Here is a 20867-nt window from a genome sequence, read left to right as displayed (position 1 = left end):
TTTATTATTCATTTTGGTGTTCTGGTGCCCATTCAGGACAACCCCTTTTTAAAACAAATATTGGGAGGGTGGCACGCTGCCACCCTCCCTGAGCCTTTATGGCCTGGGGAACCCATCCCCGTGGGCCTTTCTTTTGTATTAAGAGGTGGGGGCACACAGCCCCCTCCTCAAGCCACTTCAGGCCCGAGGACCCAAATCCCCAGCATCTTTATTTATTTTTTAATAAGTGGAGAGGGGTGCGCTTCGGGCTCCTTCCCAAGCCACTTTGGGCTCCGGGGACACCATCCCCCTGGGCCTTTCTTTAGGGGGCAAGTGCCCCCCTCCCCGAGCCGATAGTGGCCCCCAGGGACCCCATCTCCTGGGCCTTGGATGGGTGATCCTGTGTCCACCCGGAACACCTACAAATCACTATTTTGAAAGGCTGCGGGGGCCCCCGAAGTCCCCCATGGCCCCAGCTGGCTCCCCAGCCAACATCACACTGGGTACTGGTGGGAGCCGGCAACTTTCCTTTGCTTCTGTCCAGGCAGAAGCAGCGTTTTTTACTACTCCCATGATACTGCTCTGTAATAGTTCAACAAATGTGGATGAAAATTTCCTGACAAAAAACACCAGCTTCCTGGGGTTTTGCATAGCATGATTGGTGCAAATCCATCAAGTGGGTGACAAAAAGGGGGGGGGGGGGTGAGATTTTTCCAATTTAAGTCCAATAGAATACTTTATACTCTGATAGGAAAAAAAAGTGAATGACCAGAGCTATACCAAACTTAGTAAAAAAAAGTACATCTTTACTGAACCAAGGAAGTGCATTTGCTTGGTTTGGTCTAAATCCATTAAGTCGTTTTTGAAAATTTTGCATTAGAAAAGTGTTTTTAAGGTTTGAAACTGAGCCATGCTGACAATCAAAAAAGAGATATCTTGACCGTTACTATGGAGATGGTCCACAAACCTGGGTTTGCTGACAATCCAAAATATTTGAAGTACTCAAACCGAATTGGATGAAGGAGTTTTTTCACCTGTCATCCATTACAAGTTTGCAAACCCAAAGCTAGGTCCGCATATCCGATGCTCTCTAATTGTCTAGTCACAAAAAGAAGAACAAGCATTTGCAATGCAATCGGTCTCGCATTTGTGAAAGTTAGAGCTATTGGCTTTGTAAACTAATGTTTTAGTTACGTTTTTTGTTTGAAGAGTTGTATAGAATAGATAGAAAGGAAGATTGAGAGAGATAGGTAGGAATAGGTAGTTTGTGCACGAAGTGGTGAAAAAAAAGTTTCTTCATGCAAAAAAATGCTCATTTGCATCTTCGATGTGCCAAAAGCAATCTGTGATTTATAATTAACTGCCCAACCCTTTTAGTGAGTAGTCTGTAGATGAAGTGCATCTAAAATAAGTGTTAACCACATATATAAGCAAATTAATAGTCAGGGCTTTAAGTGGGCCGGGTCTTAGCGGTGTTCAGCACCAGCAGTTCTATAAAGCAAGTGGTGAGACCGATCCCTGGCATGCCAAGGTAAGGTTGTGCTGATTTTCTTGGGGGGTTTTGCAGTTTATATAGCGCGAACGTGGCCCAGGGCCACTAGAGTGCTTTACATGAAAACAATATGTGTTTTTACATGAAAACGGCTGTGCAGGAAGAAATGCTTCAAGTGTGTAATCAAGGGGCCCGATTCATAGAACTAACTTAAGACAAAATCCTAAACGTACTACTTTTGGTATTCACAGAAGTTAGGATTTTGTCTTAAGTTTGTCTTAAGACAAACTTAAGACAGACTTAAGACAGACTTAAGACAGACTTAAGTTAGGATTTTGTCTTAAGTTTGTCTTAAGTCTGTCTTAAGTCTGTCTTAAGTCTGTCTTAAGTTTGTCTTAAGTCTGTCTTAAGACTGTCTTAAGACTGTCTTAAGTCTGTCTTAAGACTGTCTTAGGTCTGTCTTAAGTTTGTCTTATGACAAACTTAAGACAAAATCCTAACTTCTGTGAATACCAAAAGTAGTAAGTTTAGGATTTTGTCTTAAGTTAGTTCTGTGAATCGGCCCCAAGGTATTGGAAGATATATTTTGTTAAATGCCAACATTATTAAAAAGGCATTGTGCGAAAGCACAAATGTTATGCGAGAAAGGCAAGGGTTTTACTTGGATATTCTGCTTTAAACACAGGAAAAAGTAGAAATCGGGCCCGATTCACAAGGGTAAACTGACACTTTTGTGTAAGTTTATTACTTTTCAGTATTCACAAAGGTAAACGTAGACCAAAAGTCTAACTTTACCACTTTTCTGTATTCGCAAAGGTAAGTTATTACTAGTCAAGTTAGACTTTTGGTATAAGTTTACCTTTGTGAATACCCAAAAGTAGTGAACTTACACAAAATCCCTCAAGATGTCCAACAAGTGTGCGAGTTTACAAAGGTCTGCGAATGCCAAAATTAGGAATCTGAAAACCATTAAATGACTATAACCTGGGTAAAGGCCAAATCAATGTGGACTCGGTTTGGGGACTGAGACTTACTCTTCCTCATTTGACTTTGACCCGGAGCAAGAGAGAGAAAGGCAGACAATTGATTAAGAAAGAAGGAAGAGAAAAATAGGAAAAGGGTGACAAAGGAAGACAGCAGGAATGAAAAGGAGCCTGTAAGAGAGAGGAAAATAAATAGGAAGTGTAGGGTGGTGAAAGAAAGATGCGTGAGGCAAAATCAAGACATGGCAGTTTTGGCATTCAGCAGTCTCGGTATATCATAATGCCACTATCATACTATTTTCTTTTTTTTTTACAAAGCACTGAAATCGTGGCTGACTTAAAAATGTCTCTTGAGACTGAGGTAGTGTCTGCTGAAGTAAGGTTACCTCAGCTACACCTTGCATCACGGGTGGCTTCAACTGCGCTATTTCTGATGTCTGGCTTCTAACTTGTTGAAACAGACCACTACATGGACTCCCCTTATCACCTTGTGGATCCAGTATACACCAATCAGAGCCCTGCTATTTTAGAAGTTTATAAACACACAAATGCCTCTGACACCATTGATTACACTATTTCTTTTCTCACTAGTCCTTTTCATTGACTGTGAGCTTCAATTTTTTAATTTTCTTTTTCACATTTGTTTTCAAAGAGAATCACTTCATCATATAGACTTTTTCACCTCCCTTCTATATATAAAAAACACACATATAACTTATACACTTTGTGGTGCTATTTAAACGGACTCAAAACAAATTTAGACTTAGTGCTGTACACAATAAATTACAAGACAAAACATACTAAGATGAACACATTATTAGAGCAATAGGTCTTATCATTTGCTGAAATCAATTTTCCTTTATATGTCCTACTGGTTTGATTTTTGGAACCGTAACTTTCTTGGTCCTCAAAACTGTCCGTTTCTTATGGTCCAAAACAGGGTCAAAGAATATATTTACATAGCTGATATGAGACAACAAATCAATTAATGTTCATGATGTACGGAAAACAAGGTCGCCGTATTGTTTTCCTGATATAATCTGAACCGCTGTATGTTTGAAGCCAACGCGTTTCGACCTTTTTATATGTTGACTAAGCACTTTATTTACTATAAGGTCTTCCTCAGGGCTGCACAAGAATCGAATAGGACATCTTTTACCGTATTGTTATTGTTATTTTCTATTGTTGTGTTGAGATGACCATATTTTCCTGTCCGGTCTGGTATGGTTGTGGTATTGGCGTTTCTTTAGCTGTAATTGTTCGTGGATTTATCGCGTTTCTTCTCGGCTCTAGGACAGCCTGCAGTCTCGTTTTGTGGTGGAGATCTGCTTTTCTTCTTATTTCTTCTTTCTTCGTTCAAAATCCCTCTCCACTCCGAATCGTATCAATTTTTCTATTTTAGAAGATCATCTTAAATGCCAGTGGCGGCTCCTCCGATATGGCGGAGAAGTGTCGTCCCACTACCCGCAGAGGCAAACAAAAAATAAAATGCAGATCATTTTATTTTTCAGCCCATAGCAGAGTGTTGGGGGGGCAGGGCCACAGCACTGCAGCAGAGGGAGGGGTGGTGGGCACTGGTATCAATGCACATGAAGGTTTGGCCGGCCATCTTAGGACGACCAAACCGTCATGCGCACTGACATCTCTCCAACCCAGCTGAGGCACAGGCTCCCAGCTCAAGATGGAGGACAAAACAAGCCTGCTCTGCTTAATCTCGACAGTACACTCATGGGTATGAGAGCAATGTCTGGATTTGCCGGAGGGGAGGCTGGGAGCTAACAGAAGACCGTTGAGCAGAAGTTTTTTTACTTGTTTTGTGTATTACAACCTGCCCCCCACGTGCCCCCCCCCCCCGGCCCACACTGCCCACCGTATTTCCCTGACACCACTACTGCTAAATGCTGTTTCTGAGATCAAGGATGTGAGCTCATTGAACTGGGGACTTAATTATGAGAAAATTGTAGATGGCCTTTTGGTTTGTTGAAGAGACTTCAGGCCTTATTTAGAGTCAGGCAGATGGGATACTTTGTCACAAATGTGGCGGATATCCTGTTCATCGTATTACAAGTGCTATATGCTATAATGCACTTGTACAATAGTGGGTAGGACATCTGTCACACTTGTAACGGGGTTACAAGTGTGACAACTGATCCTCACCAAGAGTAATAGCATTTACGAGGTGTGGTAGATACCTCACCCTATTATGTCCACTTGTAACTAGAACCAAAAGCGATAACTAAAACAGTCCAGGATATTCTGAGTGCCTCACTATTCAGTGTGGTAACACCACACTCATTAAACGTGGTGGTGTGGTAGTGTCATATCGTTTTGAAGGCTAAACTTAGGTATTGCATGCACTATTGGATTTTGTTCATCCAATTAGAGTGTCTTTTTTCTCATTTCCACCTTTTTCTCAGGTACATTTCACTAGATTTTTCCTGGCAAAATGTGTCTGGTGAAAATTTAAGTTGTGTTGTAATTTACGCGAAAATCTGAATCCTATGCAGGCGGTAACTCCCAATCTGTATTTGAGGGCACTTGGTATGTTGATACAAATAGCGTAAAAGGCCTTGAGTAGTGGAGAATATAGAGTGGTGTTTCTTGAACCATGTAAGGACCATTAGCCCAGGGTGGGATATTTACTGGATCCAATAAATAACTCCTTCATTTTGCAGGGGTGAATAAAGCATAACATGTGGAATGGTTCATTATTGCACTGAATTCCACATTCTTTGCCTTTTTTTTCGGTCCATTTTACCCCCAATAAAGGCTGCTGTGTTTTTCCTGCAAAAAGAACAATTGATGAACAGAATGCTGAACAGCGTGATGCATTCACCCCAGTAAAGAGATCTGAGCCTAAATCCATCGTTTTTTTGCTCCCCATGTCATTCCAGTTCAGATCCAGCCATATGCAAATCAGTCTTGACCCTGTTCCCCATGTGAACAGTCCAGCCCGAACTGCCAGGCCAGGTCCTCCCTGGAATGGTAACAAGCATCCTAGGACCGGTTTCGAGGTATCACCCCTCATTAGCCAGGCTAGCTTGACTCGAGTGGCATGGAGAGCACGGGACCCACATCTGGGCATACTTGTCTTACTCAGGGTGACAAATGCAAAAAGAACCATTGAGGAACAGAATGCAGAGCAACGTCATGCATTCACCCCAGTACGGAGATCTGGGCATAAATCCATTGTTTTTTTTATCCCCATGCCGTCCCAGTTTAGACCCAGCCATATGCAAATCAGTCTTGACCCTTTTACCCTGGGAGCAGTCCAGCCCGAACTGCCAGGCCAGGTCCTCCCTGTACTGGAAACAAGCATTCTAGGACCGGTTTCAGGGTATCACCCCTCATCAGCCAGGCTACTTGACCCCAGTGGGATGGAGAGCACAGGACCCACGTCTGGGCATACCCGTCCCACTCAGATATGTGACTGCGGGTCAGTGTCTGAAAGGTTTCAGCACTCCGTCCATCATCTCCTTGTGTTTGCTTTGTTTGCCCTAAGTTAGCAGGGTATGCCCAGATGTAGGTCCATTATTCACTTTGCCACTGGATTCACGCTAGCCTAGCTGATGAGGGATGTAACCCCGAAACCGGTCTTAGGATCCTTGTTTCTGGTTCAGGGAAAACCTGGCGTGGCAGTTAGGGCTTAACGGTTCCCATGAGGAACAGGGTCAAGACTTATTTGCATATGGCTGGGTCTGAACTGGGGTGGTAAAGTGAGCTAAAGAACAATAATGGATTCAACCCAGATCTGTGACTGAGGGTGAGTGTCTGTAAAGTTTCAGTGCTCTGCCCATCATCTTGTGTTTGCTTTGTTTGCCTTCAGTTGACAGGGTATGCCCAGGCTTGGGTCCCTTGCTCACTTTGCCACTGGATTCAAGCTAGCCTGGCTCATGAGGGGTGTTCCCAGGATCCTTGTTTCAAGTCCACGGAAAACCTGGCTTAGCAGTTCGGGCTGGACTGTTCCCGTGAGGAACAGGGTCAAGACTGATTTTCATATGGCTGGGTCTGAACTGGGGTGGCGAAGTGAACTAAAGAACGATGAAGGATTCAACCCAGATCTGTGACTGGGGGTGAGTGTCTGAAAAGTTTCAGCCCTCCGTCTATCTCCTTGTGTTTGCTTTGTTTTACCTGGCATAACCTGTTTGTGATCCCTGCACAAGCATCTGTTTGTGAAGTGATCAGAGCTTATTCCACAGCACAAAATCAGTTCCCAGGAGTTACAGCAAGCAGGCATGACGGTGGGCAGGCTAGACTGGCTTGCAGGCTCCTCTCGGCCCCAAGGCGCTGTTTGTCTGGAGCAGGTACCCCTCTGTCTGTATCCAACTGTGTGTATGTTTCCCGGTCTATCTCTGTCATTACCGCTTTGTGACTCTGTCTATCCATGACCTCTTCAGGCTGCCCACAGGTAGGTTTTCAGGCAGATTCTCTGGGTAGTCCGACGTCCCCGCAGGGGACCCCCATAAGAGGGCAGCCCCTTTAGTGCCACAGGATGGCACACTGGACAGCCTAGTGTCCGGAGACCCCTTCGGGGTCCCACTCGTCACTTCCGGCCGAGGTGGGGGACGGGGAGAGGTATAAATTCCTCCCCCGCCCACCTGGTGGCCTCTTTGTCCCTCACCACTAACGCTGTGCTGGTCAGGCGTCGGGGTTTGGTGGCTGCATCCGCTTGTATCATTCGTCGTGTGGTGCAGATGCGTTGCGGTGGCCGGCCTCTTTGGTTCTCGAGGTGAGTGCATAGGGGTTGCTGCGGGTGAGCGGCCCCCACCCTCACCGCTGTAAGCAGTGCCCGGTTGTGTTGGTCTTGTCACGCTCGAGATACCAGTGTCTTTGGTTGTGGTGTGTTTGGGCCTGCGTGGCAGGTGCTCTGCTAGTCCGACCCCTCCCCTCTTCGCTTGGAGGCAGTTACTCGGCCTGGTTCGATATTGGGGCAGAAAATCTGCAGCAGAGCAGGGCCCTCGTGTTTAGTGTGTTGCGAGTTTCTGGGTAGGCCTCAAATGGGCTCAGAAGTAGGGCCCGCTCAGTACAGAAAAGGGCTGGACACAAAATTGTTTTAAGTGCGGTTGCGGTGGGGTTTTCGGGTTACACTGCCACCGATTCACGGCAGTCGCAGCGATGCAGGGTTAGTGGCCTGCTTGCGATCTATGACTCAGTGGGAGGTCGGACTACTCTGCTTTGTTGGAAAGGGGTGTCCAGTAATTAAGGTTTCATAGGTCAAATGGGTTTTGTACACGTAAATGATGGATAACAGTGTACGGCTTGTGGTGAGCGGGTCTCCAGTCAAAGGGCAGCTTTTAAGTCTTCATTTTGTGCCAATTGGGTTAGTGAAACATTTTACAAAGGCTTCTGGAAAAGTGAAGGGGGCCGGGAAAGGGGCTCGGGGTAGTGGCAGTCCTCCCCTGGAGCCCAGTTGCGGGGGGGCCTTCTTCGCTCCGGGTTTACATCTTGGCCAGGGAAGGGCTCATGTATCGGTTGTCCTCCTCATCCGACACGCAGTTGAGAGTGAGGGGTGGCGGCCTTACGCAGGCCCGGTTGATCTCGGGTTCCCCGCAGTGAGAGGGTGGCTCACCGGGCCGCCGCTGAGCCGCGGTAGCTAACCTTAATATGGGGTGGGGGCTTGCCAGTTTTGCCAAAGGGTGCCTTGGAGCAGTACTAAGGGGGGGAAGGGGAAGGAAGCGATGGCTTTCCCCGCTGCACAGCCGTGTTTGTGGCTCGCTGGGCGGTTGTTTCGTTTGTGTGGCTTCGACTTAACGGGTTGGGGCGCCAGGCTGCGCAACCAGAGGTGGCGGAAGCTTCGATCCCCGGGCCCCCAGAGTGGGCAAAATGTTGCACCGTCGGACCCCCACTTGGGTTGTGGAACGAGGGAGGCTGCGGGTTTTGTTCGGGCCATTTTCACACCTCCCAGGATAGAGTGTGGGGCCTGGCTCGCAGAGCTGACCGTCTCGGGGCATAGCAAGCTGGAGCTCGCTTGCACCCGGCTTGTCCTTGAATCCTGACTTCTGGCCAGGGCCGAAGCAGGTTGCAGTGCTCAGAGGAGCGCACGCCCTCGTGCCAGGAGGTTGCTTGCGTGAACTTGTTCAGGTACGGGAGGAACTGCTTTTAGGTCGGGCGACATCACCAACGAGGCGTTGGAGGTGACGGGGAGTCATGGTGCAGGGGCATTGTTGCTGCCTTGGAGTGGGGGCAGTGATGTAGTCATATGCGGGTACGCTTTCATTGTCAAGTGCGGGAACCCTTGCAGGGCTTTCCTCCCCTGTTTGCCATTGAATATGCCCGGGAAAATCTGTTTTAGGTGGCCGCCGGTCCGGACCCCGGACGTGGTATGGGGGTTAGGTTGCAGTCCCGGCACCAGCTCAGCTAATATTCCTTCCCCCCTAATCAAGAAGGGCCCAGTCCACGCTAGACATCGTACAGTTATTGCCTCTGGCTGGGCTTGGGTAGTTGCATGCTTTCGTTTTCATGCAATACTACACACGTTTTATGTGGCAGCGGTCAAGTGTGGTAAATTGAGTTCATCATCTTCACCATACGCGGAGTGGGGATTTTCCAACCTTGAGGCCACCTTCAAGGCTCTTACCCGGATCACGGTTGGTAATACAGATCTTGCCCTGCCTCAGTATTCCTGAATTGAGGCATTTCCAAAGTTTTTCATCGAAGCCATAATAATGGCTTAATTGCGGTTACAACTACCCTCCATTGACAAGGTCTACAGCCCTGGCTGGCTATAGGTGGAATTTTATGTGTTATATAGCTGCAGGCATTGACGAAGGAAGCAGAACAAGGCAGCGCACTATGCCAAGCAAAGAAACTGAGTAGCTAATGGCGGTTAGTGTATGTTCAACAATTTCCATCTGCACTGTATCAGCGCCTTGAGACCCTCACAGGCCAATACTAATTGATTGTCAGGAATGTAATGACGGCGGGTCGTATAGTGCGAGGAGAGGGCAAAGGCCGCGTATCCAATGAGAGATCGATTCATATTTAAGGAGCCGAGGAGCCCGTAGCTTTACTCCTGGGAACATTTACTTAGAAGCGTTCAGGGTGTCAGCAAGCACCTCTTTCCCCTTGGGCGGTAGTTTTGAGTAACTGATCTCAAACAGAGCAGCTGCACCCCAGCAGTCGGGCACAATTTTCAGTTATTGAGACATAAGTTTTCTCGTCAGGTGAAGGAAAAAAAACAACAACAACAAAAAACGCGTCTTTGGTGTGGGTGCGTTGAAACCTCAAAGGCATAGTGGTGAATCGTTGGAGCTTGGGGTCAGTTGAGCCTCTCACGAATTTTACAGTACTTAGGTGGGGCATGTTGTGCACCACCTGCCATGATACCTTCTTCCCTATATGAGCTAGTGTACAAGGCACCGTAACATTATGCTGGTGAAATAAACTGGCATTTCCACCTCCTGTAATATTTCTTAATTATCCGTTGTGGGTACAAGTCACCTGCCTTCCTTAACATCCAAACTGTTCTCGTTCAGGCTGTATAGTGATTTCGATGCTGGGTGGACTTATGTCCCGGTTTTAAGTGGGATTTATGAGGGTGCACTTTTGTCAAATGTTGTGCATCTACACATTTCTCTCTCCCTTACACACAGCGCGCAAAAGACAATTACTCAATTGTTTTAAGGGGTACCCGGCGGGGCTGCCTGGAGACATGTATGAAGTACAAAAGGTATTGAGAGGTGTCCAGTGTTGAGGACACTCCAGCATAATACAGGACTGACCTGCCTTCCTCTGTCTTCATCACACTAGATGGAGGATAGGTAGGGAATAATTTTCCTCGTTTGAACTTGCCTCATAGGTTTTATCTCACTTTATGCATGGCATTGATTTTAATAAAAGTAAGTGCCTGGGCACTCGCAAGTAACGACTCCAGCTGCTGCCCAATACATTACTTTAGTCTCGGGGGCCTGGACCAGACTGAATCGCCACACTGGCTCACGTGTTAGGGTGTAGGTGATGTTTCAGGGGGTTTGGCTGCACGGAAGGAGCAGTGTGCGGTGCAGCCGGGATTGGCCTCCTGCCGTCAGCCCGTGCATCTTGTGGGTCATGTGTCAGGGTTGGTAGTTGGGTTGTTATTTTACCTGCAGCTCGCTGGCACTTTCCCTGCATTGGGGATACATAAGGATAAGTTCCCTGTTTTGCCGCAGACGCAGAGCTCTCGGCCTTGTGCCTGCCCCAGTTTTGTGTTCCTATGATAATTTACCATCATCCCCGTGGTACATCTTACCGCCTGGTAATGCACAGCAGTTCTTGGAGAGACAACTATTGTACTATGCAGACCGCTGATGTTTCTGTTAGTTGCTTATTATAAATATTAGACACATGGGTCATGTCTCTTCAACCTAATCAGTTAAACCTCCATGGGCAGGGCCATGGAATTGATGGACATAGGACAGAAGTGCTAGAGACTACAGCCTCGGTCGCCGGTCCCTTAATTAGATGCAGTGTGATGTACAAACATGACTATCGCATTCATTTATCTTCAGATCATTTTGTTGATATACAATTGGGAATTGAATAATGCAGAGGGAGGGTAGCAAACATATATTCCACCCTGCCACAAATAGTTCACAGTGATGGACAACTTCATATGTGACCAGGCTTGATATTTACAGCCTCTTGTTTATACCACACTGAAAAAGTTGCCCATGGACATTAATAAAGTGCTGCAATGGCCTACTACTGCCATATTCAGCAGCTAGTTTACCTGGCTATTTTGGACCGGGTGGTTTCTGGTGCGCGGCTAGGAACAACACAAACAGCCGGGAATTTTATTCATGCGGTCCCTACTTAACCCCAGCTCAGTTTGCTCCATCGCGCGGACAACATTATGAATTCTTTAGAATGTTACACCAAATAGGTCAATAAGTGATAGGGGGTTGGTCAACTGGTGGGGTTGTCCAAATTCCAGAGATCCTCACTCAGAACTGACGGATTTAACTTTGCCCACATTAACTTAAGTTGTATCACAACATCACCATTTTCTTAGACTCAGGGCTACTGGCATTATGGGGAGGCAGCAGCAAGTTGCACAAACCTTGGGGCCTGCAGTAGCCTCTCATATACCTCCTCATTCTGGCCCACACTTAGTCCATTCGGCTTTGAGTCCACTATTGGTCTGGCTGATACAACAAAGCCTTTTATTTGTTTAATCTCTTTAACTTTAACGGTTTGTTTTAATTTCAGTTGCCCAGATTACAATTTTACCATGGGCAACGTGTGAGAAGATATTAGTTATCTTGCAGAGCAATATTGTGTGCTTCGTACAACAACAAAACAGTATCCTAAAACATCACAGGACCTCAAATATGAAGGGTTGGGGGTCATATATGATTGGCCGTAATATTAGGGAGCTACTGCTGAAGTACCGTAGAAAACACGAGTCACTTTCCCTGAATATTGACGCAAACACAATTAGAACACAGGGGCCAGCAGGCGGGGAAGATTTCCGCAATAGGAGGAGCAGGCTTGTTAACCTATACTTTGTCCGATCTGAAGAATTGCATATACTTGAATATGAACTGTCGATTTTAACACTGCCCACAGTTACATAAGTTGTATCACAGCATTGCCAGTGTCTTATACTCCGGCCCAGTGGCATTATGGTAATACGGCAGCATAGTGCACAGAGCTTTAGGCCTGCATTAGCCACACACACCTCCCACAGTCTGACCCACACTAAGACCATTCAGCTCTGGCTCTACTTTAGGTCGGGCTGATACAAGAAAGCCTTTAACTTGTTTAATTTCACTGGACACATATTGGCATGTTTATGGCCATGTAGGGTTGTGTCTTACCAGGAGGGCCTGCGATTGGTATGGATGGTTTTACTTGAAGGGTCAGAATGTGGGCAGGCAAAAACAGTCTAAAACGCAACAACAGGGGTTCACACGCAGTGGAGGTGCACTAGTAATCTTTCTACCTGAGACAGTATTTATTTAGTGGTTATTCAGGTACTAAGGTGGGGAGACCTTAGGCAGTATTTACATGCCTGGAAGTACGTAGTGAGGAAGTAATAGTGTCCCAAGTTGCCCAACATGATTAATAAATTTAGATAGGATGCTTGTTAAAAGCTGTCTCAGGTCCAACGAGTGCCAGGCAAACAGGCGACTTGTCAAGAGACAAACATGAATAGTTACTCTACACGGTGTGTTAGAAGGGATGTTGTCTAAGCAGGTCTCAAACTAGCCTTAAACGCATGATGGAGACAATTAGTGACATGCCTAAAGAGGTAAACCTTGTGTTAAAGGGATGGTATGCCAAGGGAGATATCTTACCTGTTTCACAGGATCCCCTCAATCCAACACGCCTAAAGTAAGCGGGGAATGCCGAGTGATTTGTTCGGCCTGTTATTAGTCTTATTAAACACACCAAGTACTGTGAATTAGTGACATTTGAACTCATCAATGGTACTCCCAGGGCACAATTCCTTCAGTACACACACCGCCAGACAGGACTCCTCTCCCCTGGAGCAAAGGGAAGCAAAAAACCATATACGGCATAATGCCAATGTCGGGAAGCAAGAAAGATGGTGCTGGAGTGGAGAGCAATGAATCTTGGTCTGCTCGCACAGGCAGGCGATTTCTGCAGGGGCTTAGCTAAAATTTGCTGCCAGGCAGTGGTCTTTTCCAACTAATGTGATAATGGTATGGGTTGCAAGCATGCACCAAGAGATGGATCCTCGAGACCATCCAGGACTTCAACCTAGTTGGAGTCAAGCCAAGGAGTGGCCGGGTGCCCCCAGAGAGCTGGAGATGGTTGGGTGGGTTGGCATGCTTTTACAGAAGTTTGTGGCAGGCTCGCACATGTGGTTTTTTCCGCTGAGTTTGGGGGCAGGTTGGCATGCTTCACCTTGTCTCTGCCAGAGCCAGCAGACCCCAGGGGGACAGAGCGTTCCAATACGCATCATGTTGACACTTATTTACAGGACTCGTAGGCATAGCCGCAGGTTCAGGCTTCAAGGATAGAGTTAGAGATCTGAAGGACCAATCTCCAACTCCATGGCCTCAGATCCAAAAGCTGCATGATACAGGTTGCTTTAGTTAAGCAAGATATCCTTGGGAGTGGTCAACATCATGCAGGAGGATTGATACAAATCCAAAAGTGTAAAAGGTACATCCATCCGCAGCTCCCAAGGGAGTGGCTGGAAGTCAGGTTAAGTGTTTTATGGACAGACGAATGGAGAGTATACCATAGGCACTCATGTGAGGCATGCGCTGGAAAAGCTTCTGTATAAGCTGCGGCACGGGCCGGGGGGTGTGTCTCCCCTCCCATCACTGTGGTCTGCCACCAGGGAGGCAATGATGTGACTTTCCAGGGTAGGAGAAGGATAAATAGCTCCATGCGGTTTCCCAGACACAGTTTGCCAGGATGGGGTTCCCCGGAGTGTGATGGAGCCGCCCCGATCAGATCAGGGCAGAGACTGGCAGGGGGGAAGGTTTCCCTAACAGCGTGGTGAGCCACTTAGGGGCCCCCGACCTCACGGCCATGGGTAAGGGGGCATGGTTGCAAGCAATGAAGGCTGACCTAGGTCCTGGGATTACAAATTATTGAAACGAGAACTGTATTGAGCATCAAGGGTCACAGCTGGTTAGCAGGTATGTGTGTATCGGTGATCAAGCTTTAATTAAGCAAGCCTGGTAGGTGGTGTAAGGTCATTCCAAATGGTTGCTGTGTCTGCAATAGTGTGCGCAATGCGAACAGCCCAGTTTGCATTGGTTTAGTATCAAAAAGGTCTGGCACATGTCGGGTTAATGACAACAAAGTGGAGGCACTTGGCTCCCAGGACGGGTAACGGGTTGCTTCAAGTTATGCATATAATGCCCGCCCACATAGCAATAGTAATAGGCTGGGTGGAAGCGGTCCATTAAGCAGGTGTGCTGCTGTTCCACATATGCGGGAACGAGTGTTGGGGAACACGAAATGCACATGTAAGTAGGAATGCCGGCCTTGGTGGGGGGCCCTGGCTGCGACGGTCGCCACACCCAGGGCTGTGGCGGAGTTACAGGGCGATCCAGACGCGGAAAGGTACTCAGGGGTACCCTCTTCAGGAGCACAAAGGGTGCTGAGGCCTAATATCCCCGGGAAGTCTTTGCGGTGGACCCTGAGGTGCGACAGCGCCCTGTCTATCCTACGGGCGGTTGGAAACCTGTACAACCGGGGGTCGCTTGAACGCTCCGCCCCTCGTAGGGGGGGGCGTGAGTAAGGGGTGGACCGATGGTTCACCGGAAGTGGGAGGGGCTATCCCCTCACCACAACCACTAAGCACCGATTGGCTAAGGCCACGATGCAAGTTGGCCCATCAGGTGGTAGGCCGCGAGGGGCAGCTTGCCTTTGGATCGCCTGTAAGATAACCCACCATGTTGGCATAGTTGGTATGCTAATAAACCTGCAGCAATTTTCTCCACCAAAAAGTTGTCTTGTCTGCTTATTTATGTTACCCATATGTTGCTGCATGAGGGCTGGTGAGTGTGGCCGATATTGGCGCTATGTCCCTGTACTGAATGAATCGGACGCACTCATGTGGGATGAATGTGCAGTGAGGTGTAAACCGGGCCCTGCTCTGTATCTGCTGTACCTCGCTGGGTCTGTAGCTCGCTGGGTCTGTACCTCGCTGGGTCTGTGTATCTGTCTTCCTCTCTGTCTGTTCCGGCGTGCACTGTCTCTCTCTTCGTAATTCTCTGTCTCTCGCAGTATCTGGCCTCTCTCTGTCTTCCTCTCTGTCTGTTCCGGCGTGCACTGTCTCTCTCTTCGTAATTCTCTGTCTCTCGCAGTATCTCTCTCTGTCTTCCTCTCTGTGTGTTCCGGCGTGGACTGCCTCTATACCCATCTCTGAATATCTCTCGGTTTTCCCCTGTATCTCAATCTGACAGTCTCTATCCGTGCCTATCTGTATTCCCTCTCTGTCTGTCTAACCTGACCCTGTTCTGTCTGTCTGTCTGCCTGCCTATATATCTCCACCTCTGTCTTTGGCTGCATGTCGATGTATCTGTCTGTGTCTCCTCTTCATCGCTGTGAACTTGCCCGCGTTTTCTGTCTCTCTGTCTGTGTCCACCTCTTCTACCCGTCTGTCTCTCTCTCCGTCTTACTCTCCCTGTTACTGACTGTCTCTCTGGCCTTGTCCGTGTCTACTTCTGTCGCCGTCTCTCTGTACGTTTCTCGGTGTACGTCTGTCTGTCCACCTTTCATATCTGATGTAATCAGGGCGCGGGGAGAGAAAGGCTGCTCCGGACCCGCCGAGGGTCCCCTGCCTGCTGTGCACTCCCGCCCGGGGCTGGAAGGGTTAAACCGGTGCTTGGCTCTCTCCCCGCAGGAGGGAGAGGGGACTGAGCGCGGTCACTCTCCCTCCCTCCCTCCCAGAGCCCACTAGGGAAGGGTCTGGACAGGAGCACCGACAGCCTGTGCCAGCCGAGGACCCGAGGCTCCTGCCAGCGCCACCCCGGGCACTCCGACACTCCGCGCCCCGGCCCTAGGATGGTGGCCCCTAGCCCTGTGGCCACCGGATTTTACCTCCAGCTCTTCCTGTGCCTGGTGCTCGCACAAAGCCCCCTCATGGAGGGCTTCTTCCCGCTGCCAGGAGGTAAGGAATGAGGGCAGGGAGGGCCATTGGGGGGGGGGGGGGCGTGAGGTAAGGGACGAGGGGCAAACAGGGCAATGGAGGGGGGAGGCCACCCCCATCCTAGGAATGAAGAAATGTGTGGGCAATGGGAGAGGGAGGCCACCCCATCCTAGGAATTAAGAAATGTGGGAGCAATGGGAGGGGGCACCCCCATCCTACTGGGTATGGAATAATGAGCAGAGGGACCAATGGAGGGGGGGGGGTGGTATGGGTTAAGGAATAAGGGGCAAAGAGAGCAACTGAAGGGGGGAACTCCGTCCTAGGAGGGGAGGATTGAGAAGGCAATGGGAGGGGAAGCCCACCCCCATTTTAGGGGGTAAGGACTGAGAGTGGGGCACTGGAAAGGGTGGAGGATCCCTGTCCTGTGCAGTAAGGAATGAAGGGAGGGGGCGAGGGATGAGAGGGCCCCCAATCTATGCGATAAGGAGTGAGGTAGGAATGGAAGGGGTGATGCCACCCCTTTCCTTGAAGGTAAGGAAAGAGGAGAGGTGGGCAGTGAAGGGGCAAGGGCACCCCCATTATATAAGATAAGGAATAAGGGGCGAGGGAGTGGTGGAAGGGGCGGGGAGCCACATTTCTGAAAGTAAAGAATTAGGGGATGGGGTAATGGAGGGGGGTAATGGAGGGGGTGAAGTCACCCCCATCCATCCAAACAGGTAAGGAATGTTGGTGTGCGAATGATGGTGTGTGAGGGCAGTGGAAGTAGTGAGGGCACACCCGCCCAAGCATGTACGGAACTAGAGGATGGAGTAATCGAAGGGATGAGGGCACCCCCATCCAAGCAGGTAAGGAATGAGGGTGTGAGACGGAAATGAAAAGGGTGAGGACCCCCCCATCCAAGCAGATAAAGAGTGAGTGTGGTTTGGCAGTGGAAGGAGTGAGGGCACCCGACACCAATCATGCAAGGAATGAGGGTGTAATATGGGGGTGGAATGGGTGAGGGCATGCACCCCCCCGCCTAGAAGGGAATGAACGAGGGGAACAAGGAAAGGGTGAGGGCACCCCCTTCCTGGGAGGTAGCGAGGAGACAATAGAAGGGGCGAGGGCACCCCATCCTAGAATGTACGAAATTAGGGGATAGGAAGGGGTGAAGGCATCCCCAGCCAAAAAGGTGAGGCTTGTGGGAGCAAAGAAAAGGGGTGAGGGCACCCCCTTCCTGGGAGAAAGGGTAGTAGGAAGCGAGGGGACAGTGGAAGGGGCGGGGGCCCCATGTCCTATAAGTCTAATAATAAGGGGGGAGAGGATACAATGCAATGGGTGAAGGCATGCCAGTCCTGGGGGGTGAGGTATGAGGGAGGGAGCGTCTGGCCCCCTTCCGCTTCGCCCCGGCGGGGTTTGCCTATTCTGGGAGCAAGGGACGAGACGGCGGGCAGCAGTGGGGCGACCGAGAGGACGAAACTTACACATCTGGGAGGAGGGGGGTAGGAATGAGGGGCTTCGGCGCCCCAGCGGGTGAGGGCTGGGGAGATGTTAATAGAAAGGAGATAGCTGGCAGTGCCCAATCACGGCAGGTAAAGGAAGGGGGCAATGGGGATAGGAAGGGGGGGGGGGGAGGCGAATGAGGGTGGGCTTCTTCCTCATCCTGTCAAAGGCGGGGGGCGGGGGGGGGGGGGGGTAGGCGGAGGGAGAAGGAGAGGGGGCACAGCAGATGCGTGCATGGGACTCAAACGGCACAGCAGGTGCATGTGTGAGGTTCATATGTTAGCACAGCAGCACTTATAGGCAGGGAACTCATTGCATAAAACGATCTAAGTTTTTCCATGGAAGTAGAGGTTCCCCCTCCCCCTTGAGGGGCCACTGTTTGCCTTTATTACTCGATTACTCAGATCCCAGGGTTACTGGGCTGCCACTTATTCTTATATATACATGGTGTCATATAACAGCAGATGTGTGCATGGAACTCATACGAAGCCACAGCAGATGAATGCGTGGTCGTATGATGCCACAGCAGGTGTATGCATGCCACAGCAGACGGATACGTGCGGTTCACATATTACCACAGCAGATGTGTGCATGGAACTCATACGGTGTCACAGCAGATGGATGTGTGTGCTTCTATGATGCAACAGCATATGAATACACGTCACAGCAGATCACTGCTCGGTTCAATTTTTGCCACACAAGATGTATGCATGAACTCATACGGAGCCACAGCACACTGACGTGTGCGGTTCATATATTACCACAGCAGATGTGTGCATGGAACTCATACGGTGTCACAGCACACTGATGTTTGCGGTTCATATATTACCACAGCAGATGTGTGCATGGAACTCATACGGTGTCACAGCACACTGATGTTTGCGGTTCATATATTACCACAGCAGATGTATGCATGGAACTCATACGGAGCCACAGCACACTGATGTGTGCGGTTCATATATTACCACAGCAGATGTATGCATGGAACTCATACAGTTCCAGGTAGATGGATGTGTGGGGCTCACATATTAACAAAGCGGTTCCTATATTACCACAGCAGATGTATGCATGAACTCATACTGACCCACAGAAGATGAATTCATGACAGCAGATGGATGTGTGGGGACCCTATACACAGGAGGTCTGCACGTGTCTTTCTTTTACGTGTACCTCCGGGTTTCTTTTCGCGGTACCCCAGCAGCGGACAGCGCCACAGCACACTGCCCGCCTTTGAAGGATTCTGCTAACGCTCCAGGGTGTTGGTCTCAGCCGGATGGAAGGGGCACCTGCTGTCCTCTACCCTATGATTTCTGTACTTAGGGGGTCCTAGCGTACAAACGTCAATCCCGCAAATAATTTCGGATGTTGCCGGTCTTCTCCACTCCTGCTGAAGTGATGTAAAGGGCCCACAGTGCCCCCACCTGTCTATTTTGAGCAACAGGATTTAATACCAGTAAAAGTAAAGGGGGGGGGGGGTTCTAAAATGTGACTAGGGGGTTGTTCTGCAATGTCCATGTTCTATTAATATGCCCCGCCACAGCAGGGCGCTCGCCCACCACGCTACACTCTGTCTGCACCCCCTCCCCGGGCTCCCCAGTATACACACCCCTGTGCAGAGCAGACGCCGTATATCGACTCTGTGTAGGGTATATACCCCTATCCTGCAGAGCACATAATGTACCTCTGTGTAGGGTATATACCCCTATACTGCAGAATACACGCTGTACATCGCCTCTGTGTAGGTATATACCCCTGTCCTGCAGAGCACAATGTACATTGCTTCTGTGTAGGGTATATGCCCCTATCCTGCAGAGCATACGCTGTACATAGTCTCTCTGTAGAGTATATACCTCTATACTGCAGAGCACACGCTGTACATCGCCTTTGTGTAGGGTATACACCCCTATCCTGCAGAGCACAATGTACATCACCTCTTTGTAGGATATATGCCCCTATCCTGCAGAGCACACACTGTACATTGCCTCTGTGTAGGGTACATACCCCTTTCCTGCAGAGCACAATATACATCGCCTCTTTGTAGGGTATATACACCCATCCTGGAGAGCCCACAATGTACATCGCCTCTGTGTAGGGTATATTCCCCTATCCTGCAGAGCACAATGTACATTGCTTCTGTGTAGGGTATATGTCCCTATTCTGCAGAGCATACGCTGTACATAGTCTCTCTGTAGGGTATATACCCCTATACTGCAGAATACACGCTGTACATCGCCTCTGTGTAGGTATATACCCCTGTCCTGCAGAGCACAATGTACATAGCCTCTTTGTAGGGTATATGTCCCTGTCCTGGAGATCACATGCTGTACATCGCCTCTGTGTAGGGTATATTCCCCTATCCTGCACAGCACAATGTACATTGCTTCTGTGTAGGGTATATGTCCCTATTCTGCAGAACACACGCTGTACATAGTCTCTCTGAAGGGTATACACCACTATACTGCAGAGCACATGCTGTACATCGCCTTTGTGTAGGGTATACACCCCTATCCTGCAGAGCACAATGTACATCACCTCTTTGTAGGATATATGCCCCTATCCTGCAGAGCACACACTGTACATTGCCTCTGTGTAGGGTACATACCCCTTTCCTGCAGAGCACAATATACATCGCCTCTTTGTAGGGTATATACACCCATCCTGGAGAGCCCACAATGTACATCGCCTCTGTGTAGGGTATATACCCCTATCCTGCAGAGCACATAATGTACCTCTGTGTAGGGTATATGTCCCTATTCTGCAGAGCATACGCTGTACATAGTCTCTCTGTAGGGTATATACCCCTATACTGCAGAATACACGCTGTACATCGCCTCTGTGTAGGTATATACCCCTGTCCTGCAGAGCACAATGTACATAGCCTCTTTGTAGGGTATATGTCCCTGTCCTGGAGATCACATGCTGTACATCGCCTCTGTGTAGGGTATATTCCCCTATCCTGCACAGCACAATGTACATTGCTTCTGTGTAGGGTATATGTCCCTATTCTGCAGAGCATACGCTGTACATAGTCTCTCTGAAAGGTATACACCACTATACTGCAGAGCACACGCTGTACATCGCCTTTGTGTAGGGTATACACCCCTATCCTGCAGAGCACAATGTACATCACCTCTTTGAAGGGTATATGCCCCTGTCCTGGAGAGCACATCCTGTACATCGCCTCTGTGTAGGGTATATTCCCCTATCCTACAGAGCACAATGTACATTGCTTCTGTGTAGGGTATATGTCCCTATACTGCAGAGCATACGCTGTACATAGTCTCTCTGTAGGGTATATACTTCTATACTGCAGAGCACATGCTGTACATCGCCTTTCTGTAGGGTATACACCCCTATCCTGCAGAGCACAATG

The 20867-nt window shown here is 48.9% G+C and overlaps 1 protein-coding gene across 1 annotated transcript in view; it reads left to right on the top strand.

Moving 5' to 3' along the window:
• Positions 1-15803: 15803 nt before the first annotated feature.
• The window catches only part of COLQ (collagen like tail subunit of asymmetric acetylcholinesterase), a 778371-nt gene continuing 773307 nt past the window's right edge, over positions 15804-20867 (top strand). Inside the window, exon 1 of the mRNA XM_085630419.1 lies at positions 15804-16033. Within this exon, the coding sequence (XP_085486545.1) occupies positions 15928-16033 (106 nt within the window). The 5' untranslated portion in view covers positions 15804-15927. The remainder of the gene's footprint in view (positions 16034-20867) is intronic.

Source organism: Triturus cristatus, chromosome 10 (genome assembly GCF_964204655.1).
Source record: "Triturus cristatus chromosome 10, aTriCri1.1, whole genome shotgun sequence".
NCBI classification, from domain to species: domain Eukaryota; kingdom Metazoa; phylum Chordata; class Amphibia; order Caudata; family Salamandridae; genus Triturus; species Triturus cristatus.
Note: the sequence above shows the minus strand (reverse complement) of the source record. Positions and strands in the feature narration are given on the sequence as shown.